The sequence below is a fragment of the Phasianus colchicus genome, chromosome 14 (assembly GCF_987193195.1).
Source record: "Phasianus colchicus chromosome 14, bPhaCol1.hap1.1, whole genome shotgun sequence".
NCBI classification, from domain to species: Eukaryota; Metazoa; Chordata; class Aves; order Galliformes; family Phasianidae; genus Phasianus; species Phasianus colchicus.
In genome coordinates this window covers 10,959,628-10,987,521 of record NC_143449.1, presented here as the reverse complement: position 1 = coordinate 10,987,521, position 27,894 = coordinate 10,959,628, and the positions used below count along the sequence as shown (strand labels likewise).

The 27,894-nt window shown below is 44.6% G+C and overlaps 1 protein-coding gene across 2 annotated transcripts; it reads right to left on the bottom strand.

The window, feature by feature from the left end:
• Positions 1–11: 11 nt before the first annotated feature.
• On the bottom strand, positions 12–27,322 carry LOC116229684 (sodium/hydrogen exchanger 2-like). 2 transcript variants are annotated; one of them, XM_031594326.2, is made up of 12 exons: positions 27,049–27,322; positions 25,282–25,745; positions 24,932–25,182; positions 21,165–21,382; positions 18,434–18,630; positions 13,946–14,035; positions 12,025–12,095; positions 10,907–11,071; positions 9,705–9,819; positions 8,384–8,518; positions 3,471–3,537; positions 12–1,961 (listed from the first exon to the last, which is right to left on the bottom strand). In XM_031594326.2, exons 1-12 carry the CDS (start codon positions 27,320–27,322, stop codon positions 1,846–1,848), a joined length of 2,163 nt encoding a protein of 720 aa, XP_031450186.2. In that variant the 3' UTR covers positions 12–1,845. The 2 variants fall into 2 exon arrangements, with proteins under 2 accessions (XP_031450186.2, XP_090006362.1); XM_090150236.1 differs by lacking the exons at positions 12–1,961; positions 3,471–3,537 and adding an exon at positions 4,317–4,550.
• Between the last annotated feature and the right edge of the window lie 572 nt (positions 27,323–27,894).

The window sequence follows — 27,894 nt, the reverse complement described above, 5'->3', positions numbered from 1 at the left end:
CAGGGTACCAGGCAGTGATCTCCTCATGGAGCACTCATGTACACAGGAGATTGGCTCCCAAGGTCCAAAAATATCATGGAGGGAAGTATGCAAATTCCTCTAACTTCTACTCTTAATTCAGAAGGAGTTTCTTTGCCACTTGTTCAGATTAAACCATAGAATCCTAGAATCATTAAGGTTGGAAAAGACCTCTAAGATCATCTAGTCCAACCATCAGCCCATCCCCACCATGCCCACCAAGCACGTCCCTCAGTGCCACGTCCTCACAGCTCTTGAACACCCCCAGGGTTGGTGACTCCCCCACCTCTCTGGTCAGTCTGTGCCAGTGCCAAACCACTCTTTTAAGAAAAGAAATTTTTCTTAACATCCAACCTGAACCTCCCCTGGTGCAACTTAAAAATGCTCTTGAATTCATTGCAGAAGAAGGGAAGACAAAGAAAAACACCAATGTTTGCAGTACCAAACTGAGCCTTTTGGGTTTGGATAAGAATGCAAAGGCTTGGACACTTACTTACCTTCACCTTTGGACAAAATGACCCAAATGTGAAAGTGTCTCTCATCTTCAGGTGACATCCTTGCAGCTCTGCACCTGCTTTGCTGCAGGGTTTGTGCCTTTTCTGACAGCAGAGGGATAGGGACCTCTTTCTCTACTTATTAGGACACTAATTCAAGCTTCTTCCAACACTGAAAGTCTCAGTAATGGCAGCAGAAAACCTCTCAGATCCTCTGCAGTCCTGCTCGTGGTGCAGGCACCAACCTTTGCACTGGTTGGTGCCTGCTTTGGAGCAGATGTTGGAGACCCAGCAGCAATACTGCAGCACCACGTGAGAGGAGTGACCCCAGGTCAGCGACTGCCCCTCTCCCGTTCCAGCACTGCTCTTTGCACAAAGAGTTTGCACGTTTCCTGCCCCAGAGATCAAAACTGACAGGCTTCTCCATAGGACATTTTATTTTCCAATGTTAATCCTTAAATAAATTTTAAAAGAATATTTGTACTCCTTCTAACACTTATTATCCGTAATAAGTTTCGCTTAAGAGACCCACGTGCTGTTGTGAGATGTTCCCTCTGCTAAGACACTTCACCTGATTGAACAACACGATTTGACTCAGGAATGCACATTAATGCTCACACTGAGGACTCACCAATTCCTGAGAAGCAGCAGAGGTTTTTTGCTCTTTCTGCTGTCATTTCTGCAGCATGCTCCATCGCTTAATAAAACTCTCCTTGAGATTACAAAGTTTCTCCTAACATATAATCTAAATGCTCCCTGCTGTTTATTCTATCCCTGCTGACTACTGAGAAGACCCAATATCTCATTTTATTAAACATTTTTTTCTTGCACTTTCTTGTCTGTGCATCATTTCACAGAATCATAGAATCATTGCAGTTGGAAGGATCACTAAGATCATGTAATCCAACCACCACCGTGCCTGTGACTACTCTAGATCACATCCCTCAGTGCCACATCTGCCCTTTTCTTGAACACCCCCAGGGATGGTGACTCCACTATCCCTCTGGACAGCCTGTGCCAATATCCCACCACTTTTTCTGAGAATAAGTTTTTCCTAATATCCAATATTGGCCTTTTCCTCGCCTCCCTTTCAAAACATAGTGCTGCACAACGAGAGCATGATGTGATGGAGATCACTGAGAATTTTTTTGCATAGTCCATGCTCATGCTGTCTTTTTCAATACGCATCTTATTTACATTAAGATCATGTTGCTGGTCACCATTACAAAAAAAAAAGAGAGAGAGAGAGAGAGAGACTCAAAAAAAGAGAAAAAGAAAAGAAAGCAGACTGTATTATGGACACCCGCAAAGCAGTGAGACGCAGCCAGCAGCATCACATATCCAAAGCCATCTCTTTCCCTGCTCCTTCCTGCTTGCTGTGGGCAGGGATCACACACACAGACTGCGACCGGTTCTGCTTCACAGCCCGAACCTTCTCTGCATCCTCCACTGCAAGAAGAGAAAAGCAGAGGCACGGGTGAGGGATGTTCTCCTTTGTGGGTCAGCAGTAATGAAGCAGTACTGAGAGCCATTGAGATGACCACTGGCTCATTGGGGATGAGCTATGTTGCTGCGAAGATCACTTTTCAATTACGAAACAGAAGACAAAGATCAGCGTCTGGGTAGATGAGGGGAGGGGGAAAAAGCAGAATGTGAGCCCTACTTTGTACCTTGAAATATGCTATGTGTCTGGATCAATGAAACCATGCCACGTTCTGTCTGGGTGCACAAAGGCACAATGAAAGGAGTGCAGCCCCATCAGCCCTGTGCCCACGTGTTCCCTGGGGCACAGCCTTGACGAGAGAATTTAATAAAAAATAATTTAAAAACAACCCAGAATTTCTGTATTTTTGGCACTCTGCTCTGGTTACACTTATGTTCTTCTTCAAGAACATTTAAACATTTTACAAATGTTAAACATTTGTAATAAACCATGGACTAAAACAGATACATCCACAGCAGGTGGCCACGCCATGAACACAGGAATGCCACAGAGTTGTGTTCCCTCCACCTGCTTGTGCAAAGCTGCAGTGAGGCACCTTTGTGCAGATAAAGCACCAGCTATACAACTCTCTACTTAATATGTTTGTAGTTAAAACTTTTAAATAAAACTGCAAAGAAAGACATTAGAATCAGAATGACATAAAAAATAATGAAAGGAAACAAATATACTTTCTCTTTTCTTAAATATTTTTCAAGTATACAACTAATAAAGAAATACTTTGTATACTAACGCTTAACCCAGACCCTCAGTCCAGGTCAGCCCATATTTGGAGGCAGTAAATCACAAAATCATGGAATCATAGAATCAGTGATGTTGAAAAGACCACTAACTCATCTAGTCCAAGCATCAACCCACGGCTGTGATCACTTCAATCCATGACCCTCAGTGTGACATCTTCCCTCTCCTTGAAAACCTCCAGGGAACCTCCTCCCACCTGGAGGATTGACAAATGTAGCATCTCTCTAATCCTCAGCCTTACAGATGTGACTGTGCTGATGGTGTTTGCTGAGTACTCAAAGACTCATTGCCCAGTTCCCACCTGCTACATCTCTGGTAGAGATGGAAACTGAATAATGCTGTGATTTCAAGGCTAAAACAAGACCATCCTCTACATTTGGGAAGATGCATTTTACAGCTTTGATCAGCTATACTCCTTCATATTAAACCATTTGTTTAAAGCGTGAAATCTAAGCTTTCATGTGTCTAAAGAATGAGCTTGCGCATACAAAAACACATGAGGTTCTGAACCACTGGTCCTTCTGTAACAAAGATTCATGACAGTGCTTCTAATGGCGCATTTTAATAATACTCAGCAAACAAAACAAAACACCGAGGATGTTAATTTTCGGAATCCCTTCTGCACAGCACTCACATCTCAGAGCACTGCCCTCCTTATCCCCTGCTGAGATGTCCCCAGCAGGGCAGGGTGAGAAGGGACCCCCATCTCCACTTACCAGTGAGGGAGCGGCACAGCCGGGGCTGCACATCGGAGTCACCCCGCACCAGGGAAGAGCCCTCCTTCTGTGATTAAGGAAGAAAAGTGCTTTAATGCATTTATGAAGATTGCTAGCAAGTCTGTTAATGACACTCATGCTTCATAAACAAGCCATTTGCGATCCCCAAGGACTCTGCTTCCATTTGTTTTACTTTTGCCAAGAAAAACAAGAAGAACTAGTTCTAAAAATAGACCCAGTGCATGGCAGGCATTTCTAAGGGGAAATATTTACAGACACCAATGTGGTTGGGTTGGTGGAAGCTCTCCAGCAGCGCAATGCAGGAGGAACTGACCACCATGGGGACACCAAGCCCAGGCCCAGGACACAAATGCAGCACGAAGGCGGCAGTGAGCCCACCACCACCTTTCTGAAACCAGCAGGTAGCACCGTCCTGCCCTCACTGTTCAGTTTTCTTGTGAACTGGGAATAAGCCTCTTGTGCAGCTGTGATTTGGCACCCAGGGCCAGGAATCTGGACTGCCAAATAACTCTGGACATTTCCCAACCTGGCTTTCTGTTTTGTTTCCCTTCCCTTTCCCCCCTCCCTTAACAAGGGACCCGATGCCCTCTGCTCATTGTACACGGTTTTATTGACCATTTTCATGACAATGCCTCCCGGGCTCCGCAGCATCAGCCTGGCTCCCTGGAAAGCCATTCCCAGAGGCATTTAATACTGCTCAGAGCATGCTCCATGACAGGGCTCCGACATAATTACCAAAGGCAGTATGTCATTTACGCACACGGCTTATGGGCAGCTCCAAATAAGCTCTTTCTAGGGGAGTGCACTTGTGTTTTGGCAGAAGAAAAGAGAGCCAAGTTGCCTGGCTACAGGTGCAAGGATTTTCTGGGTGTTCCATGGTAAATAAAAGCTATCCCGGGTCTCAGAAAACACAGTGCCAGGGTACTTTGTGTTGGCTCCTTGCCTGAAACAAGGCAAGCCTAAAACACACACAGCGTTGAGAGCCAATGTGATGCATAGTCACAGGAAGCAGTGGCCTTCGGGAGGAATTTTGTCCTTAGGCGGAGGAAGGCAAATTTTCTGTTGGAAATAGATAGTGTCTTGGAGTTAATCCTCTGGGCTGCAATTCAGATCTGAAGTCACCTCTCAACCTTGCCAAGATTTTTGAGCCTGGTGTAAAACATCTGACTCGCACTACAGGCTCAGAGGACAACGGTTGTTCGTTCCTTGCTTCTCACCTATTCACTTGGCAAACCCATAGCATGGTTCCTAGCACAGCCAGGAGCCACCTCACACCACAGTAAAGCCAAAAGATTGACACCTGAAGACAGGCAGGACAAAGGCAGGAAGGGACTGAATCATAGAATGGTTGGAAGTAACCTCAAGGATCATTATGCTCCAAGGCCCCAGCCACAGGCAGGGCCACCAACCTCCACATTTAATACTCGACCAGGACTGGTCTAGTCAGGGACTGGTGCTGGCTAAGCAAAAGCTGGGCGGGAGGAGCTCCACTGCTGGTCCTTGGGCTGATGGAGGCCTACAGAAGGACACATTTCCATGCAGCCCTTATTTTTGTGTTGGCTGATACAGGAAGAAAGAAATCAGTCCCTAATAAACTATGAGATTAATCTAATTGAGCTACTACAGCTTCATAATTTAATAGCACAAGAACAATCAATTTCAGTAAAAAAGAAAAAGCCCTACATGTTGACAGCCGCTGAGCAGGAAAAGCAGTATTTCTATTGAGCCAAAGGGATTTTTTAATTATTTGCTCAGCTCATCACATGTAATTGGTTGAATGTATAGCAAAAGCTTCCTTTCACATAGGCTGGAAAAGGAAGACAGCCCACACATTGCACCACCGCTGGAGGGTTGCAGGGCCCTTGGCTGGAAGATTGGTTCTGCTCCTTGTTTTCCAGCTTGGTTTGCAAACACAGTTGTAATGCTTCCATCTTGTGGAGAAATGCAGAATAGAAAAACGTGCAGCATGGGGATGAATGGATTTTGCTGCTGACTCAAAGCCTGGGAGGCCAAACCCTCCTTTCAGGGACTACAAAAAATGGAGTATGAAATAGATATAAAGTCTCCAATGCCAGCCACCTCAGTCTTCTGCTGACAGCTATTTTAAAGACCATTTGCTTGTCAATTTGGCATGAAATTCTAAATCAGTGCCTTATTTTTATCCAATATAAAATTTAAAATACTTATTTTTTAAATAATAAACTGCTTTTTATCAGTGTTTCTTCTTTCCGCTTGCAAATTCCAGTGCTACAATCTTTTCTCTTACAGTGGGAAGCGCTGCCATCACACACCTCCCTACTGCACGCTGATATTCTGAGGCTGAGGATGGTCTTACTTCTATCCAAATCAAAATGAGGCAGATACTCTACAAGATAACAGATAAAAGTGTTGATCACACCACATCCTCCTGACTTTTTGGTTTAGGTTTCAGAGTGCTGCTTTTTGGGCTGAGGCTCACTCTAGTGATGTCTCTCAGCATTTATACATGCTCTATTTAGACTGGGCAAGGGAGAAGTAGCTATTGTAAAGATATGATGAGCACTCCCAGACGTCTCCTACGAGACATAGAATGGCTTAGGTTGGAAGGCTTCTTAAAAGACTATCTAGTTCCAATCACTTGCTGTGGGCTGGCTGCCACCCACCAGATCAGTTTGCCCAAGGCTTCATCCAAACTGACCTCAGGCACCTCCACTGATAGGGTATCCTCAAATTATAGAATCACAGAACCATTAAGGTTAGAAAAGACCTCTGAGACCATCTAGGCCAACTACCAATCCCTCTCCACCATGCCCACTAACCATGCCCTCAGTGCAACATCTATCCTTCCCTTCAACACCTCTAGGAACAGTGACTCCACTTCCTCTCCAGGCAGCCCATTCCAGTGCCTGATCACTCTTTCAGAGAAGAAGTTTTTCTTAATATCCAGCTTGAACCCTCCCTGACCATCTTGAGACCACTCCCTCTAGTTCTATCACAAGTTATGTGGGAGAAGAAGCTGACCCCCACCCTGCCACAACCTCTTTTCAGGGAGTTGTAGAGGGCAATAAGTTCTCTCCTAAGTCTCCTTTTCTCCATACTAACAGTCCCAGTTCCCTCAGCCATTCCCTATAAGTCTTGTGCTCTAGACCCTTCACAGTTCCACCTTCCTCCTCTGGACATGCCGCAAGGCCTTGACATCTTTCTTACAGTGAGAAGCCCAAAACTGAACACAGCACTCGAGGTGTGGCCTCACCAGTGCCAAACACAGAAGGACAATTGCCTCCCTAGTCCTGCTGGATGCATCTTTTTTTTATATTTTTGACAGCTGCATTAAGTATCAGCTTGGCATGTTGCATTGCACCCAAGTGCTCGTTGTGCGCCACTGACAGCAGCTGACAAGTCCCATGCATCTGTCTGAAGGGGAATGTTCACCAGAGCATTCTTTCCTCAGAAAGGCCAGTTCTAAGTGCTCAGAGAAATGGAGGTCTTACTGAGGTGCCAGATTCCCTATTTAATATCACTGCTGGGAGCAGCAGAGGGCAGGAATGTGGCAGCACAAGGGTTAACAATCAAATGTCCTTAAAGTACATAATGTGCTCAAAATCAGTGCGAGTTTGATGTTGTTCTTTTGAAGTTTAATTATACCAAATGTTCTACAGGAACATGCCATGTTCTTCCCTATCTATTTTGAATTGTAAGTACCAATCAGCATGCAAATGATCAAATTAAATCTTTTAAGTTGTTTGCAAGAGCCGGAACACCTTTCTGCAAGGAGAGCTGGGAAACAGTAGCATTTGGTGCATCGCTGCAGCTCTCGGCAGGCTCCTCGATGACTGGCATTTGAACAAAGAAATCAGAATGGAATAAAGCCCGCGGCAGCCTGGAGATCTTGTGCTGCCGTGGAAAATCACTATCTAAATAAAGAAAGATAAAGTATCTCTTTAAAAGGTCACCCTGTTCTCCTCAGTGATGGAGCCTCCAAGAAGGAGGTGAAATTTAGGATGGCTCAGCCATTACTGATGCTGTGCTGTGGCGGCGGTCTGGGGGCAAATTGTGGGGTCTTCATTGGATTTCCTGCAGATGAAGAGTTACAAAGGACTAGAGTAGCCTAGTAGGACTGAGCCCACTCCTCACATGCTGCTCCTGGACCATTCCCCCTTTCCACAGGGAACACTTGCCCAGCTCCTTTCATCAATGGCAGAGAAGCCAGCAGAAGCCACGGGCACACAGGCGTCACATTCACCTTGCTTCTCCCCTCGCTCAGAATATGAGCTGGCAGGGAGCTATCCCAGCCAACCTGGAATTTGTGTGGCTCTCCAGCAATCCAGCATGCAACGCTTCCATTTTATTTCCTTTGAGTCTGCCCAGAACTGTAGTTGCTTTTAAAAACAAAAAAATCACCTCCAAAATAAATAAGAGCACTCACAGTAACACTTCTGTCCTTTTAAACAAGGATTTTTTGGGGTCAAAAAACCCACCAATTTTAAATGTTTGCAGAGCATCTGGAGTGCTGACAATGGATGCACTCAACACCAGCCTGCCACAAAATCTCCCAGAAAAGAAAACATGGGAAAAGTAGATCTCTAAATCTACAAGCTGAGGCTCAATTAATAATATTTGCTTAGTCAGTAACTTTCCTGGTATGGGTGGAAGCTTCAGCTTACAAAGAGCTGAACGGTGCTGCACACAGGATGGCTCATTTGTTTGTCAGGAATTGGGTAGGTTTATTTCCCTACTCACTGGAATGCCATTTTGGATTGAGGAAGACTTTTTGTTTTTATTGCTTTTTCTTTTTTTTTTTTTTTAAGATAAGAGAGGAGGGAAGAGCCCTTTTCCCTGTTCTTGTGATACCTGCGGTCCCATCACCACAGAGTACATGCACTGCTGCTGCGGGCACATCCCCACTCCCTTACCTCCTTCCTGGGGCTGATCCCGTCGCTCCCACTTGCATCCACCCGCAGGCTGCGGCGCTGCAGGATGAGGATCTCCTGGGCCTGCTCCACAGGCTCCGTCTCGCCGGGCAGCGTGTGCCTGCTGTATGCCGGGCCCTGCCGTGCACCACAGAGCATTGTGAGCATGGGACAGCTCTCAGTTGTCCCCCAGACGTGGGGACACTCAGCCCCAGAGGTGGCCAGAGAGAATCATAGGATCATTAATATTGGAAAAGATCAGTAAGTCCAACCATCAGCCCATCCCCATCACACCCACTATGTCCCTCAGTGCCACATCTCCATATTTCTTAACACCTTCAGGAATGGTGACTCCACCTCCTCCCTGGGCAGCCTGTGCCAGCACCTCACCACTCTTTCAGAGAAGAAATTTTCCTCATATCCAACCCGAACTTTCCCTGGGGCAATTTAAGGCCATTACATCTCATCCTATCACAATTACCTGGAAGAGGAGGACAACCCCACCTCACTACCACCTCCTTTGAGGGAGTTGTAGAGAGCATTCTACCATTTCTATAGGTTTCTGCCCAGCCTTATCTCATTCTTTCTCTCAGCTCAGCAAAGTGGCAGCAAGGGGGTGTTTGCTTCTGCTGTGCTGAGATGCCCACCCCAGCCACATCCCCAAGGACTCAGTATTTCGTGCATAATCCACAAAACAAAGGCTTAGGTGGATTTTAAGGATAAGGCTCCATGTATCAGCACGTGAGTAGCAATCAGAATGCACCTTCCTAGGCTCTGTGTCAAACCTCAGAGGGATTATTTGTGAGATATTCTGTAAACAGCAAATGCTTTTATGTCATCCCCTGATGTACCAGATTTGTAGTAAAAATTACGGTATTGGTTTACTTTGGTATTGGTATGGTATTGGTATTGCTTTGAGGTCACAGCACACCAGGCTGCAATGGCACGATGATGGGGCATGGGATGGCTGTAATGCTGCAACCATGCAGCTCTGGTAGGTAACCAGGAGCTGGATGAGCTAACCTGATGCCTGAGGATCCATGTGCTCTTTTCGCTTCTGGTGCTGGGTGCTGATGCCTAAAATACCTCATGAAATTACAGGCTGACTGGGGGAACCTTTCAAAAGCTGTCATGCTGCAAACAGAAACGTGCCACTGACTTGGAAACTGGATCTGGCTGTTCACACAGCCAACTATTCTCTGCTCACAAAGCCACATCATTAGTAATTATGTAAATATTCACAACATCTGCTCAGGCTGCTGGGATAACAGAAATAACTTTTGTTATTGGACATGTAAAATATGGATGGAGGGAAGGGCTATACCATTCTCCTGATTCTGTACAAGTTCCTTGCCAGTATTTCCTGTATGTCTTCCAGACCATCCGGACACAAAGCATCCTCCGATTTCTTCTCTGAGATGACAGTCCTGTCACTGTTACTGCAAAGAAAACCAAAGCACCTTACTTCAGGAGGTGCACAGCTGGTGTGTCACCAATGCCCAGTATCTCTGTTGGGCACCACAAGCGGAACAGGCAGACATGACCACTAGCAGGCCCTTACAGATGGAGCCCAGCCACCCACCAGTAAGTTGTGAATATCCTCCTCCTAATCTTGAAATAGTGTTTATTTTGCATTGGCACAAAGTATGCTGTTTCTTTCTATGGAACAGCCTGGGGCAGGGAGAAGCAGAGGAGGCTGAGAAGTTTGTTAAATACCTTCATAATATTTCAATACTTAAAAGGAGCATATAAAAAAAAGAGAGAGAGGAACTTTTTACATGGTCTGATAGTGAGAGATAAAGGGAAAATGGCTTTAAAATAAAAGAGAGGAGATTCAGATTAAATGCCGGGGGGAAATTCTTTACTCCAAGGGCAGTGACCCTGGCGCTGCTGCCCAGAATGCTGTGGGTGCCCCATTCCTGGGTGCTCAAGGCCAGGTGGGATTGGACCCTGGGCAGTATGAACTGGTGGGGGGCAGCCAGCCCATGGCAGGGGTTGAGGCTAGGGAGGCTGTAAGGTCCCTTCCAATCCAAGCATTCTGTGATCCTTTGATTCTGTAACTGCTCCTTCTGGTGGTAGGGATGTGGACAATGGCAGCCTCTTGGTGTGCAGCACATCAGATTTATCTCGTATTTATTCCACATGAAGCTACAGAGTTGAGCAAGTGCCTTTCCCTTGCAGATAGCACTCCATGAAGGTGGCACATCAGAGACAGTAATCTGGCTACCTGGAATCCAATGCAAACCAAACTTCCACCTAATGTGATTTTGAAAGGCTCTAAAACAAAGCTGATATTCCCAGCTATATGTCCAATGACTTGGAGGTACTTAAATCTTTCCAGATCTATCTATCTATATCTTTCTTAAAAGAAGATTTCTTTCCTTGAGAAAAGTCAATAAATCTCAGTCATGATTCTTTCCAGCATATGACAGGAGGATAAACCCTATCTGCTGGCTTTCCCAAACAGGGACACAGCTATATTATAACTATAACCCTATTTGTGGAGACAGGCTGGGGAGCACTTACAGCAAGGATGGGTGAGATGGGGCATGGCCCAGCTGCCCTGCTTCTGCCAGCTCGATGGCGTGCTTCCGCTCCAGCTTTTCGTAGAGAAGCACAATGCTTGATTTGGGCTGGTCGTATTCTCGGAGCAGGAACTTCTGCAGATATTTGCTGTTGAAATACTCCAACCTGTTTGAGAACAAAGCAAGGCGTTCTTAGCCTCCTGCCCTTTGCTCCCTACAACTACTGTGGGTCTGAGCAAGCCAGCAGCTTCACAGTCAACAGTTGCCCCATACTCTATTATATTTCATTTCCTGCTTTCTAGAAACCTGCTGCCCAAGAGGCCAGTCCCTACTTATTTCTGTACATAAGCTAAGATATTAAAACATCTTCAAATACAATAAAAACTCCCCAAAGTGCCAAATTTATTACAAAGGCCAGTAAGTGCTACAAGTACATGCAGTAGCCCCAGGGATACAACAGGATTTAGTGATTTAAACACTTCCAGATGCCCTCTTGAGTTGTTTCTTCCCACTTTCTGCTCAAATGCAGCACAACATTTGGAAAAAATCCGGTAACAGACAGCGATGCTGCAGCTCAGCCACATGAAAACCCACTTTCAAGGAGCAGCAGTAGTGCTTCCCATACCCTCTAGTGGCACTTCCAAGCACTGACATTTCTAAGAAAATACCCATCAGCTGCCACAATCTAAGCCATTATCATGAAGTCAGCTGTAAACGAATTAAACCATGTAGATTGTTACTACTACAGGTTAAGCTATTATTTAAAAGTAACAATAATTTCTTCTACATGGACAATCTACCATGGCACCCACAGCTCTTGTGTTTCCAGCAAATTTCTCTGGACAAGGGGCAAACACTGTAGGTAGGGAGAAAGGAGTCTTTTTAGAGCAAAGAACAACATGCTTCCTGCAAGGAAGGAAAGAGGCTTTGCTCTGCTCAGCAGCAGTGCCCCAGGAGCCTGGTCTCACCTTGCTGCAGATGGAGGAGCTGCCCCTTCCCATCTGTGCCGTGCCACAAGGATGAATGAGGCTCAGCAGCCCACAGCAGAAACTTACAGAATAGGAACCAGACTCATTTTTTTCTACACATGTACACAGTTGTATTTTGGCAAATCCTTACTTGTCTTTCCAGTAATACTGTCCCCAGTGTCCAGATATATCTTCTATGCCAGCCAGCAAGTGATCCAAGAACTAAACAGAAGAGAGGATTTTGCTATACACTGGTTGCATGTATTGCATACGTGATGAACTCAGTCAGCAAACATCAAAAGCCAGCAGACAGAATGGGGGACATTTCCAGCAAGGTACACGGCTCTGGTAAACAAGAAGAGGGGCTGTCAGCCTAATTCCCCATTCAGCCCTACACATGTATCCCTTGGTTCTGGAGCACAATGAGAGATTTGGCTGCTTTCTTTCAGGTCTGTGCAAGCAAAGACTAATCGCTGGGGGACGGGGATCTGTTCCTTATGATACGTGCAGGTTGGCTAATGGCTGGCACATCCTGCACACCGGGCCTCAGTAATGCTCGTGCCACGTGTTTCGAGGACAGCTTGTCTCAGGAGAACAGTATCTTCAGGATATAAACAGAGATAATGTACAAATGAATACTCCACTTGAATAATAAGTACTGCCTTCCCCCAGGCACTTCCCACTAAATAAAATCATTGACCATACTGTGCCTTATTCAAAAACATTATTATTTTTTAAAACGCATTAAAGAATCCTGGTTGATGAGTGCTCCTGTGAGCACTGGGTGGCACCTCCCAGCCAGAGCTGCACAAACAGGGCCTCACGCTGAATGTCTCAGCTATGGGGACTGAGAAATGCGAGGACAAAAGCTGCTTCTGGTTCCCTGCATGCCTGCCTTCCAACTATCTGCATTGTTACCTTGTCTACTTAACTTAATTGGTACATGGCCATTTTCAGCTCACATTTCCCAATAAACACATTTTCAGAGATGATTTACTATTCAGACACTAACAAAAGAAGAAAGTATTCTCTGTTCATTATAGGAAAAGCCTCCTCAGCCTATTGAACTGTTCTGTTAACCTCAGACAAAGCCCTGTAATACAACCTAATTGTGAGGATGCCAAACATTTTATACATGTCCCCAGACCTAACATCTCTATTTCTAGCTACTCAAAAAGAAGGCAAAAATATTCCAGAAGGAGACATGCTTATGGAAGTGTGACTGGGCATAAGCAATTAAATTCAGAGCAGTACTTCGTACTGGACATGGCACATCATCAAATTAGACATCCCACGCCACAGTTCTCTATTGGGTTGTAAGCATCAAACTGAACAAGATCCAGTTGTTCCCCAGATTGCATCGCAGCTGCAGTGGGATCCAGCCTTGCTTCCCTTCAGCCATGCAGAGCCCTGGGGAAGGGTGCAGAAATCCTTGCTTTCTCCTGGAGTTGAATCACTCTGCAATGAAGTCTCTGTAAGCAGAAAGGCCAACGTCTGGATGGTGAGAGCAAGGTGAACCAAACTGCACCTTTGGGCTACGGGGACTTCAGTGATCCTGTCCAATATAGTGTTTGTCTTACTCTTCCTGGGTTTTGTTTGTTTGTTTTTTAAATATCCAAACTGATGATGCTGATGCAGGTGCCCCATCCTTGGAGATGCCCAAGGCCAGGCTGAATGGAGTGCTGGGCAGCCTGACCTGGTAGGGGCAACCAGACCATGGCAGGGTTGGAACTGAGTGATCGTTAAATTCTTCCAACCCAATCTATTCTATGATTTTCTGACAAGCTTTTGGGCAAGCGACCATCTTTGCCTGCCATGTTTGTACATCACCTTGTGCAACACTCAACTCTGTGAAAGGTTGCCAATGCAATAGAAATAATAACCCTGTGTTAGAGAGCTGCAGAGGACTCTAAACCTGGAAAGGGTCTGACCTGCAGAGGACTCAAGCAAAATCAAGAGGAGTTTGCAAGGCTATGGAGTTCCGGAGGCACATTGCATTGCAGAAGGACTCTATGCCCACCAGCAAAGCCCTTGAGAAGCTCAAGCCATGTGTTGCTGGATTCCTTACTTACCCGAATGTGAATCTGCTCACCCACCGTGGGAGCACTCTCTCTTTTCCTCTTGACATGCAACAAGTCTACAAGAGGGCGGATGGTCATTCCCTGCAGCAAAATCACACAACCAAAAGTCAGGCTTTCTTCACATCAAGCATTCTGGTGGTGCTTGCATTGTCTCTTTTGGAGCAAATTCACAGGAATTTATACAAACCACAGCCACTGCAGCAGAAGTAGCTTTTCTGGTAGAACAAGGCCTGCTGTTTGAGCTAGCACCTGTGTTTTAAGGCAGAATAAAGGAAGTTTTGACAACACTGGAAACCCTGCTATATGCTAATGTTTGAAAGCCAAACATTTTGTCTGCTTGCAGAAAGCCTTAGTAGTAGCTTGTCAACAGCAGCTCACACGCAGCCTTTAGATAGGGGTGGCAGAGAGGAGCAATGCTCTGCCCCCCTCACCTGCCCTCCAGCATCTCCAAGATCACAAAAACTCAACCAATAACCTCAAGGTCAAGCCCAAAGTTTGCTATTGCTGTAGTCTACCAGATATAAAGAGGCTTGAAATGTCCAAAGTTCAAATGCTTGGAGTGATGGCTGTCCTGGAGACATCCGAGCACACAGCCCCTGCCAGGGGTGGCCCAGACCAGAGCGGGTGACGTCTGCTCACTATTTAAGTGCCACAGATCATTACTCCAATGATCTTTGACCATCAGCCAGTGGCTAAGTTTACTAATCAAAGTATACACCTGGTGGGAAGGTCAAGGGAAGAATTTTAATGTCCTTTAAGCCTTGTGAGTGAACTTTGAAAATGCTGCAGTAATGCATTTCCCAGTCAGGCTTCCATATGAAACTTCTTTTCTAGGACATGTTTACAATAAGAATAATGGAGCAGTTAATGTTTATGAGTTCTGAACGTCACAAATGTTGGCACAGAGGAGAGTCGAACACATTTTTATAGTAAAAACAATTAATGTGCCATTTTAATAGCTAATAGCAATTGAAATGCATAATTATTCAGAGTAAATAAGAAATATATGAAATTCACAAACAGATATTACAAAAATGAACTATAGACAACACAGTTTGGACTCTTGCCTTCAATGGATAATCAGCGACATTTGTGTTCATTTTAAAATGGTGTTTTGGAGATTTGTGAGCAGGACTCCCAGACTTAGAAGCACCTACTTACCTGGGTTCCTTAGGTCCTTCCTCACCATGGGAGAACTATGAGAATCCTACATGTCTCTCAGGCCACCAGACTGTGTCATGCCTGTAGGTCCCCCATGACCTCCCCCCACCAAGGACAGCTTGCCCAAAGAGCACTGCATGATGCTGATGGGAGGCCAACAGTACCCTGGACTGCATCAGCAGAGGGATGGGGGGGGGCTGGAATTGAATGGGCTTTAAGGTCCCTTCCAACACAACACCACAATACAATTCTATGACATGACATGAGCTATAGCACAGCTCACACAATGGTTTTCTACCAACAGCAATCCAGTAGCTAATGGGTAAAAATATTCAGCAAACAAAGAGAAAATACAGAAGTCTCTATATGATGATTACATTTGCTAACAATTTCATCAAAGAGGTCAGAGGCCAAAAGGCTGAGAGTGATTTTTAAATGGAAAGTACGGTATTTGGTTTTTAAACCACACACAGACAGAACAGTGAGTGCCCTCTGTGGCATTCCAGATGAGCCCACAGCCCCTGGAAGGACTCTGGTTGGGTGGCACTGAGCCAGGCCCGCCTGCAAGCACTGAGGACTTGACAATTGCTCAGCCAACCTTCCCAAAATTATTAACCAAATCTCTTGGGGGAAGGGCCTTATGCAACCAAGTTAGAAAGCCCAAAATAGCCACATTTCCTGGGTTATATAAAGCAGTGACAGACCCATGTATGGGCAAGCCCAGCTGTTTACACACTGGTTGTTGGTTTGCTTTCCAGACAGCGTGGACAGGATCTCCAAGAAAATGAAGTGGATCTGCGCTCCAACAAGATGCTTTGCTGGCCTTCACCAGCTTCACCCCTGCTTTCTGTGCCCTACCTACTGAACACTCTAAACACAAACTAAGACCTACGTCACTACTGATATCACTGTAAATATATAACAAAAAGACATTACACAAACAACAGCAGCAAAAAAAAAAAGTCAACAGAAATTGTTTGTAGCCAATATTTCGCTTGCTCTTTCCACCCAAAGCAATGTGAAGAATGTGGGGAATTGGATGATATTTACTCCTCAATCCTACATCCACCAATCTGCTGCAGCAGTGCTCAGACTTCTGGAGAACTTACATACAAACCCAAGTTGCTGAAGGCTCCCACTAAAACCTGCTTTTTCTTATTATCATTATTATTTTTACTGATGTTTTCCATGCTGTGTTATAACAGCACTTTTCAGATTCAGCTTTGCAGCAAGTTTGCTTTCTCCCCACTGTTCTCATGACTGCCCCAGCTGCACGATGCTGCCTGAGCAAAGCCTGCTCTGCTCCCACTGAGGGCTGAGTGACCCCACGGGGATCCTGTCCACCTCCCGCCCATCAGCATGGGAGTGACATCACCAGCTGAGCTTTGAGGTTACACAAAAGCCCCTTCCTGGTCCTGGGAAGGATTTCCCAAAGCCTCAGCAGAATGGAGCTGCTGTCTTAGAACAACCTTTGTCTGAGCCTCAAGAGTGTCTCTGCATGAGCAGACATGCCTAATGACCGTATCTTTTCAATTTCTGACCCACATTTGCATCTTAAAACTTGTCACCCTCACCTAACCACGTTCCCCACCCCCAGGCCCCCCGCTGTCTCTTTTCAGCATGCAACAAGGCCCTGAAACCTGCAAGCCCACAGCACGTCGCACTTGTTATAGATTTTTTTTCAGTTCCTGGTGTGGATTAGGAGGATTTAGGAATGAACACAGCTCCTCCTGCATTGCCTGAGCACCCAGCGCCCACACTGCAGGGTTCAGGGAGGCCAAGCGGAAGGAATCAGCTCTCCCTGGGTGATGCTGAGCCATGGGGCCTCTCAGCAGCTGACACCGTAACCCCGTGTCCCAAAGGCCCCGCAGCTGTTCTGCAGCCCCATCCTGGGACGGGGAGGAGGACATCCTGCACCAGGGAGCTTTTCCAGCTCCCGTCCCACACACTTGAGCCCCACATGGAGCTGCTCACCTCCCCACCATCAGCCCCGCTCCCTTCGGGACCCAGCGACCCCAGTGTTTCCACCACGTCCTCGCTGGAACGCGGCAGCATTTGCAAGGTGAATCAAAAGGTGGCTTTCTGCTGAGAAACCTTGAAAGCAGCCCCAGTGTGACAGGCTCGCTCCCGGGGAGAGAACAGCAGGGAGCACCGCAACCCGCGCCTCCCGGAGGCGTGCAGGGAAGCTTTGACCACTAGATGTCACAGCAGTGCCTGGCGGAGGGAAGCTGCCGAGCACCTGGAGGGGCGATCCGAGAATGCGAGAACGGAGCGTCTGTCTGCAACGAGAGCAGTCCTAGCAGGAGCACATCCACAGGCGAAGTCCAGTACGGAAGGACTTCGATAGGAGCTCCTACAGGCTTCTGTTGGGAGCAAGACAGACACGTGCCCGCGCTCAGGAATCCCCTGTCGCACCGAAACAAAACCTTCATGTTGTTGCAAACCCAGTAAGATGCTCAATAGGAAAGGAAACATTCATCTCATCTGCAGCATCTCATCTGTTAGGGTACAGGGCACCGGCATATTCAGGACCTTTTTGCATTCTCTCAGCAGTTACAGAACACTGCCATAAATAAGCGGACTCAAAGCAGCAGTTTCCGTGCAAGAAGGTTTCTGTACTACAACTAAAGAAGTTCTAGGGCAGAATGGGAATGCAGGACTCAAAGATTAATTAAAAATAAATAAATAAATAAAGGAAGAAAAATCAGAGGCAAATAAATCAAGTGCGCTATGACTTATTTCTTTTGATTTTCCTTGCTTTTATAACAAGTAACACACCCACATTTTTTGCAGCAGAAGAGTTAGCGCAAGCCCCTTGCTGCTGAATCATCATAAAATAATTGCAGCTGCTGTGCTGCATGAACATGAAGACTTCTCAGGTATACATACAAAACATTTTGATCAGCAACTAACAATTGATATTGCTTCAACTGTTGGAAACCCAATAAACTGGGAGTCACTCTCAGAAAATTCCTCCCAGTTTCCACCACTGCCGCCCCAATGAGGATGGATCAGATCAGAAATGGGACATGTTGTCACCAAAAAGGCTACAGCATACGACTTAATTGTACAAAATACAATCAGTCTCACAAATGCATCACAAATGCATCACACCTTCTGCCTCTTTAAGTAGCAACTTTTAAACTTTATCCACCTGGACACCGGACACAAAGGGAATTTTAATGACCAGTAAATTCTCATATCCATTAGCTTGTGCACCAGGTCTAATGCTTAGTTCTGGTCACTCATCTAAAAGACAGAAATCGTGGTCATTCTCTACATATGCTCATGACAGTCCTTTGGGCTGAGCACTGTTACCTGTGCAAACACAGTGAAGAGGATCACCACAGTGGTTGCTGCAATGAAGAGCTTCTTTCTGCGAAAGTCAGGAAGCAAGAAGACCAAAGAGAAGCAAATGGCACCACGGAGCCCCCCATAGGCAATGATGAATTGGTCCTTGCTGGTGACGGTGTTCACGTGAAATCTGTTCACAAAGAAGGTCAGCACCAGAACCCCTGAAAGCAGGAAAGAAGGTGGGGACATCTCAAACAAAAAGAAAATGAATATATTTGTCATAAATATATCCAATATGTTAATTTTCTCAAGATTGAATGATATATTCCATAGTAAAACATCACTGAACACTGAGCACTAGGCCAAGCAGGATACCTTCCCACTGCCATTGGAACCCCAGAGCCCTGGAGAAGGGCTTTTCTTCCAGCCTCAGTCATTCCTGGCTTAGGGGAATACAATAAACATGACAAACCTTTACGTAAGAGATTTATACTGCTCAATTTCAAGACTATATAAGGTGACAGCAGTTGACATAATTTTCAGTCATCTGCAAATACAAGACAGATGCAGAAAGATACAAAAAGTCTGGCCTTAAAGCTCTAAGCTGTGATCTTAATGCCAACTGATAGGACAAACATTTTATTTCTTGAAGATTTACAGCCACGAAGATCAATGGGAAGCCCCACTCAGGGTGACACATGCAGGATGATTTTCAGCCTTAGTTTGTGTGTTCTTATTTAATTCAGGGGGACCTTGAATATAAAGAGTGCTTTCTTTGCTGGTCGCAGCACTGAGCCCTCCTCTAACGTATGGTGTAATTTGAGTGCAGTCAGAATGGCTGTGTTGACAGAGCCGGAGGATTTTGCCAGGTGCTTTGTAACAGTAATACGCTCCTTACCTCTTGCAATGAAGAATTTTCCAACTAAATAAAAGTCAACATAACTCAGAACTTCTTCTCATCTAAGCAAATAACTTAAAAGAAATGTTTAATCATAATAAAAGATTTCAACGTATGCACAACCAATAACTGTGTTTCTAAGTGCATTTACAGCGCAGTTATTAAAACAAACCTTGGCATGTATTAGCAGCAAATAAAACAGATTCTGCTACGTCTTGCTAATCATGGCTTAGCCTATTTAAGCAATTTCTTGAAGTGCCTATCAAATTTGAGTTCAAGTAAATTACCATTCTGTTTGACTCAGTGGTTTGTAAACATAAATCCCATTGAATGTTTTGTAGCTATCAAGTCTTTGCCAAAAACGTGTGCTCTGCTGTATCTGCAGATATTGTTAATATATAAAAACATTCACAGGTGAGAAAGATAGAGAATGAAGAAGATGGCAACATATTGATGTCACAGAGTTCATCTGTATCATCTTATCCTTTGAAAAAAATATCTGTATGATATTAGTACTCCTATATTCAGTGGACAAGGTGAGCACTCTGCACTCACTCAGATGAGGACAATAATACAGAACACAATAAAGAAACAGCCGCTCAGAACACCGGATTAGTGTAAGGTACACCTGAGGACAACACTAAAACATTTATCTGGTCACTTAGAAGTCATAAAAATGGGACCCCAGAGTCCTGGCACCAGAGCTCAGGTTTTCCTTGTAGCCAATCTCAACAAGATCACCTTTAGCAAAGATTACCAGTAAAGTACAACACTCTTTCTTCAGCTACCACTAAGTTTTGGTCTCTTTTTGACTGTGAGTGTGGTCAAACACTGCAATGGATTCCCACGGAGGATGTAGAGTCCCCTCCATGGAGCTCCTGAGCAGCCCGCTGACCCTGTTCAGCAGGGTGTGTGGACCAAACAGGGACAACAGCAGCTGAAAAGCTACAGCTTGCCTTGAACAGCTCATTTTCTGTGCCTTGCAGACCAGTTCTCAAACTGTTTCAGGATATCATTCTCCTAGCAGCATTTCACAGTCATTCCCACAGAGGGAGAAGACAGCGAAGTGTTGCTTCATATTTCCTTTCCATGTCACATCACGAAGATTTGTTCTTTATGTAATCCCAAACAAACAACAAAAAAATAGCAGGGTGCTACTTATATTCCTAAACATGGTAATTAAATCTTTGTTACACAATATCCTCATATTTTTGCCTTTAACCTCCATTTTAGGTCCTAGTTCTCATCTACCCACAAATAATCTGCATAAAGCATCTCCAGGGACAGCTGTCCAACGGTTCCTCCAGTTTTCCATTTAAGGATACTGCTGTACACAGAAGTTGTTATGAATTAAACCCCCTACATCTCTGCAATTTAGGATATGCAGCCAAAGGCCTCAGGGTTTTACACAGCCCTGATCCCAGGGTCTTTGCTTACACTCCTTCTCCAGCTGTGAAGATAGCAAGGGACCATGACACACTGAAATGGAAGAGGAGATCGTGATAATCAAAGAAGGGCCTACAGGTATCGTGAGAATTTCTATTTAGCACCAGTGCTGTCTGTGGTGATTGCACAGACTAGAAAATTGCAGGAGGGTGCCTGACTTGCTTTTGAGCCCCACAGCAGTGCTGAAGGGCTACAGCCCATTTCTTGTCCTTGTTCATGGCAGAGGAGTTGGATTAGGTGATCATTAAGGGTTCCTTCCAACTCAAATGATTCTATGACTCATATCTATAACCACCACACATGGGGAAACTGGAGACGTAATGGCAGGGGCAGAAGCATTCTCTCATCTAACAGAATCATAAAGTTCCATTCAAACAACAACCACAACAAAAGAGCATCATTTCACCATACCTAGTGCTCTCCAAATCAGACAGAAAATGACAGTGAAGAAAATATATGGCCAGTTCCACTCGTGATTTTCTCCAATGGTAGACACTCCAAGAAAGATGAAGATGAGGGTATCACTAACACTGCTCCACATCTTCATGAAGTATTTGACCGTGGTGTGGGACTTCAGGGAGATGTTGGCCTCCACATAACGTTTCATGCCCATGGCACAAGCAATGATGCTGGGGAAATTAAAATGAAACATTCTTCATAAGGGCACAACATTGACACATTATTATTTAAAGAAAAATATATCAGCTTTATCAAGTGTCAGATGTTTACAATGCTAGTGATTCACTTCCTACAGCCCACTAACATCAGCAAGACAGTCAAGACTGTAAGATACTATATAGGTTGACCAGACTGCCCAAATATTTTCACAGATAAACAACTTCATTCACTCCTGCTGTATCACACAACAACATTTCCCATCGCCGTACTCTGCTCTCAGCATTCTAACTGTACCTATCTCAACACATCTGGGCAGAAGAGTTTAATTCCTAGGAGCTGTTTTCCTGCATGGGAGAAAGACATTTGAGAGAAAGGGAGAGCACTATGTGCAAACAGGACTATTTTGAAGTGTTGGCTATGTGGTCACTACAGGAGTCTCTTGTAGGACTAGAAGTCATAGTAGCTTAAGAGCAGCTTGAATGGAAACACAAACACAAAACATACCTCATTCTGCATATTTCTTAGTCCATCCAGAGTTGTCCATTCTTTGGACATAGCTAGGAAGCCATCCAATATGCAACCAAAAAACAACAAAATGCTCGAGTGGTAAAAAGAATCTTAATGAACGCTCATCAGGCTGCACAATGAGCCAAGAAATGGCTTCACTGCTCCTCCTAAGTAAATTAGAGAGTGTTGCTGGAGTCGGAACATTTGACTTCCTTGTATCATGTACCCAAGGTCACTTAGGAAGCACACAGCACCAATTAAAACTCTGCCTTGCAATTTTTCATGGCTAATTGGTTCTTTAAGTTACAGGGTACATGCGGTTAGTCTAATTCATCAGCTTTACAAATCAATACATATTCAGGCCGACAGTCTTAGAAGGTCAGAGCAACTGGGCTCTCAAAGAATCAAAGTTCCATTTTTTATATTTTAATCCAGACAGAAACGTTTTGTTCTAAAACTGGTACCAGAAGTGGTAAAACAGTTCTACATTTCTGAGATCTGATTTTCCCTGGCATTTGGTAAGGCCATCCTTGTTACCAATGACAAATTCCCTTCCCAGGAGATTTCATGGTAACTCTGCTGTTCTTCTTCACCTGAAGTACTGAAATAGTCTTTTTCAGATGAAGATGCACTTCTACCCACTGTGAGTTGCTGATTACTTGGCTTGGCATTCAAACGAATGACAACAGCAAATACAGATATTTGCTTTTCTTTCATCTTAAAATAATTATTCGTTTTCCCTCACTGCCAATCAGAAATCAAAACTGGAGTTAAGGGAAGGACCAGGAGAAAAGGTGCAGGATATGGAAGGTCAGACACAGAAATGCCTCCATGTTCTCACTGGGAAAGGAGAGCCTGTTTTACCTGACTCAACATTCAAAAATCTCTTTTTCATCCAGTACCCAAGTTTATATCTTTCATCTAATAAGAAAAATGTATCACTATTTAAAAATATTCCAAAATTGAACTTTTTGATTTATCCCTGTCAGACTGATCTACTTTGCCTTAAAGTGCAGCAAAACAAAGTCATTTTTCAGTTTGCCTCAATAAAGAGGGAATAAAACAATTCCAACTAAGAAACCAAACAGGGATATATGGGCAACCAACTTCCAGAGCCATGGTTTGGAAATCCTTCTTGGAAAAAAAGGAGATGGGTTCAAATCATTCACAAAGAATAAATTTGACCTTTTTTTCCCCTCACAGCTTCAAAGATGGGTGCTGCCAGTGGGACAAGGAGAAAAAAGTATTTGTGTGTATATATATATGTATATATAAACGTATATGAATGTATGTATATGTAGTTAAAAAACATTAGCAGAAAAGTTTAGCAGATCGAGTTGCACTCAAAAGGTTTTTGGACTATGTAGAATGTATTTATTTATTTTTGCAATCAGATTATTTTTCAAAGAAACAATTGCCAAGGTCTGTTTCTCATAATACAGTATTCCCTGATCACCAATGAATAGTTTGAAATCAAGATATATAGAAGAGGCATTTATAATTTGGCAATTGTAAGACTGGTATTGCAGGAATCAGCTGCCTTTGCAATTGTTTTCCTTTAGAAACAATACATTATTCAAAAGAATAGAAAATGGGTTCCATAATGGGTACAGTAGATTTTGATTGATAGAAAGAGACACCATTAGGATTGAATGTTTTCTGCTCCATAATGATTATGCAGCACATTTATTTCACTGTTCTGTCTTTTGCTCCTAGAAATAGATTTTCTCTTACCTATTCCCAGAGCTAGAATTTTTGTCAGTAATGCCAGAATATTGCTTGTATTAACTGTTCAAAGAACAAAAATCTGCAAGATACAGGAATAGTTTATTGCCAAAAAAGTACCATTAGTTTTCAAATCAATCTCCCAGGCACTCCTGTGTCTAGCTGGTACCCAACTTAAATTTTTTATTTTCTTTTTATCTCATTATCAGATTTACAGTTGTTTACACTGTAGCTATCAATGGAGCCTTAGTACAGTTTATAGTCTTTAGGGAAATATTAAATGGTCAGTTGTGATCCTCAGCAGCAGCTGACTTATTTCAAGTTGTAGCAACAAATATCAGCCCACAGAAATCAGAAAGACTGAATCACCCATGCTTTGTTTTTAAACTGACTCTGCTTTCCAAGGCAAGGCTTCTGCTACCACCAGGATTATTAGATTTATTTATTTTTCTCAGCATCAGCTCCTCAGGTGAAATTCACAGTGAGGTAAGCACAAAGTCAATCATCAATGTATGGAACTAACTGTGCTCTATGAAATTGCAAACAGTTTGGCTTTAGTACTTTTGAAACCTTGCTCTCTGACAAACTTGGCTGAATTTGGTCAGAAGATTTCCAATGCCATTAGAGGCAGGGAGGTGATGGATGGGCCCACCCACACCAAGTACAGAAATGCAAGACAAGCACATGAGCTTTGGCTGAAATCTTTTGGAGGTCAGTCAGAACCTCCAAGTCAAATATCCAGGCAGAAGTTCCCATTAGAGCCCTCTTCTCTCACACAGAAGGCATATTTCCAGGCTTCAGCTCTATAAGGGATAAATAGCTACCACCACCTATCACTTTGCTGTGCCACTACCAGCTCTGCTTTCAGCACACCTTTGGATACCAAGCCCCAGATGCCATCTGGTAAGGCACGATCAGGGATGAAGCTAGAACAGACATGCTGTAAACCTAATGACCACATTTTTCTGAGGTCATGAGGATTTGATTAAAGAATCCTTGCTGTTTTTCAAATGTTGGTTTTGGCTGGGCCTAACCCCTATGGGGCTCAAGTAACCATTCCTCAATAGCCTACTTAAATGAACCGGACATTTGAAATTTGCCTGGCATAGTGATCTGGATTGCTTGTGAGCTGCAGATCGTACTGTTTATGTGCAGTAGTGTAATGTGTGCAATGGGGTTACACCTCTCAGCTACTTCATAGATTTTCATCCTTTCTATTCGCTGTCACAGACAGATTTGCAGCTAACTTTAAAACAATTTTTTGATACCTGTTAGCAAATACAACCAAAAATCCTTCTTAGAGAAACGAGCCGCTGGGGCACACTTACGCCACAATGCCAGAGAGGTGAAACATCTCTGCGGTGAGGTAGGAAAGGTAACTGTACAGGAAGACAAAGAGCGGCTCGATGACACGGATGTCCTTGGTGAATCGCGTGGTAAAGGCAGAGGTCATCCCAAAGGTAAGACCTACCAACACTCCCCCAATCCCAACCACAAAGAATTTTCCAACTCCAGCGAACACATCCACCGTTTTGATGGCTGGCATTTCACAGAATGATCGAAACAGCTTGTAGAGCACCTGGGTGAAAAAGGGGAAAACAACCATTAACAAAATTGTCACCAGACATCGCTGCCCTTCCTCTGGACACCAGGCGCTCTCACAGAGCCTGCTCCTCACCACGGTCACCGCGTCATTCAGGAGCGACTCGCCAAAGACCAGGATGTGCAGCTTCTCGTTGACGTGGATCTCCTCAAACACTGCCAGCACTGCCACGGGGTCAACTGCTGCAATCAGGCTGCCGAAAAGCAGGTTGTGGAGCAGCGACACGTCCCGCAGCCCAAAAGCTCTCACTTGGCAGATGCCATAGAGCGAAAAGCCGATCCCAAACACGTTCCATATCGTCCCCACCACCGCGTAGAGGAGGATGGTGCCGATGTTCTCAAAAAAAGGGCGGCTGGGCATGAAGTACCCTGCGTCGAGGACGATGGGTGGCAGCAAGTAGAGGAAGAAGATATCGCTGTCCATGACAGGAGGTGACTTGTCGTTCAGGCCGTAGATGATGCCCCCCATGATGAGTCCCACAAATATCAATAAACAGCTTTCTGGCACCACAGAAGGCAGCTTATTGTATAGGTGAAATGCTGGAGGGGGATGAACAGAAAAAATCTCTGTTACTGACCAAACTGGCCAAGGAAAACCAGGCACCCCTTGCGGTGAGGAAGCTTCACCAGCTCCTACCTTCCTACCTTCACTTCGGAGTACTGATAATAAATCAAAGCAAATAAACAATGATAATAAATTATGTTATTAAGGTAAAGCTGCCCAATCAGAAACTAGCTAAGAAATCTAAAAGATATCAAACGTTCAGTCTGCAATTCCTTATACCTAAAAATACACCTTTAATGTCATGCTAATATACAAGGAGAAAATAAACTAAATCATCTGTGTAAGTAAAAATGCTTCTGGGATAATGTAATCCAATTAGCATGCCAACTTTAGCACTAAGAGCATAAACAGCAACTGCTAATTTTAAACACAATACAGATTCCATACATACAAAAAGAAAAAAAAGAATCTCATTTATTAAATAGTATGGAAACTGTCACCCCTTGTAATTAGCAACACAAAATTAAAGGTAACATGGAAAAAAAGATCAAGGAATCAATCAGACCAGCCTTGTGCAACACCCAGTGTCTGCTAGAGAGAAGTCCTGGCACGCACCGTAAGTACTAGATGTGGGTTATTAAAAGGAAGAAGGAAATTGAAACAAATTAAACTGGAACAGGAATAACAACATTAAAAAAAAAATGATGATTATTATTTCTTCATATTTAATGATGGAGTTGAGACCTCATTCCATAAGATGCAGAAAAGCAAAAAGAAAAGGCCATTTCTATCTGAAAGAAATTAAATTCTGATCAAAATGAATCTCAGAGACTTTTCCTTTCTGAAGAAAAAGGTGGTAAAATAACCTTTACGGCAGGAATTTCACAGAAGCGATTACAATTCCTGTGTGGGGGACAAATAAAGAATATATAAATTCCACTTTCTTCTATCCAGTCCTGCAGATGAACACACATCTGCTTGCCTTACACATTTCCTTTGGCTTTATCTGGCTCACAGGAATTTCACAGCAGCTGAATATGCTCCATGAAGGGCACAGCAGCCACTTGCAGGTCTGATTAGCATTACACACAGGTACATTTGCAGAGCTGAGGATTCAGCAGGAAGTACATCTGCCATGTAACACACACATCTGACATACAATGTGCCACGTTACCTCCAGCCGCAGCATCGCCTGTTTCACCCCAAACAGCTCTGAACTCCAAAGACAAACCTCAACCTGTCCTGTTTCCTCCTGATCCTACTCATAAAGGCTATCTTAGGAAAGAACAGCCCCTCCCTGCCCACCCCATCCCTCCTCACCTTCCCAAGGTACCTCACCTATTTTGGCCAAGGATGCAAGCATGATCCAGAGCGTGATTTCGAAGGGGACTTGGACATGCTGATAATCCAGAGAGAAAAACGTGTGCTCCATAGACGCATTGCCCTGTGCTTCCTCAGCAGCCCAGCTGCCATTCTCTGCCACCAGAGAACTGTGCAGGGCTCCCACCCCGGCAGCTTGCAGGAAGGAGGAGAGCAGGGCAGCCAGGACAGTGGCTGTACCCTTGCTCCCTGCCCTCTGCCTCTCCATCAGCCCCAGGGCTGTCCACTGCATGTATTTGGTCGCGGCTGCTCCTGTTCTCGCCACAGAGCTCAGCCCTCAGCCTGCTCTCCTCCCTGCCCATCAGCTCCCGGATGGGAGACCTGCTGGAGATCTGTGCTCTTCAGGGCCACGTGCCCAAATGGGCCGACCCTTCAGCTGCCTCGGGCACCAGCTGCAGGCCTCTGCAGCTTCTACATGGCACAGCAGCAGCCAGAAGTGGGCCCACCTTGCTGCGTTTCACCAGACTCCTTGTCTGTAGCCCAACACTGGCAGCAATGCTGCTGATAATCACCAATTCCAATTAGTTATTCAAAGCAGTCATCTTTCTTGTGCTGAATACAGAGCTGTGCTGGGTGGATGGAGGACACCTGAAAAAGAATAAAATTAACCAATTTCTTCAAGCTTCTTCCTACAGCAAGAGCCAAGAGGAGAAGTTATCTTTATTTCTCTTTGCTGCTTGAAAACGGCACTGAAAATTGAGTAAAGTTAGAAAGGTTAGAAAAGCTGGACACACAGACAGGCAACAAAACCCATCTGACCTCTCTGTGCTGGAATGGCTTTGGGCCACACTGAGGGACACACAG

Excerpts from the sequence above, each read along its gene's own strand:
- LOC116229684 (XM_031594326.2), bottom strand. The coding sequence starts at position 27,322 with ATGCAGTGGACAGCCCTGGGGCTGATGGAGAGGCAGAGGGCAGGGAGC. Across the intron at positions 14,036-18,433 it reads TCTTCACTGTGTTTGCACAG|GGAATGACCATCCGCCCTCT; the intron begins GTAACAGTGCTC and ends ATTTTGCTGCAG. Across the intron at positions 3,538-8,383 it reads GGATCAGCCCCAGGAAGGAG|AAGGAGGGCTCTTCCCTGGT; the intron begins GTAAGGGAGTGG and ends CCTTAATCACAG.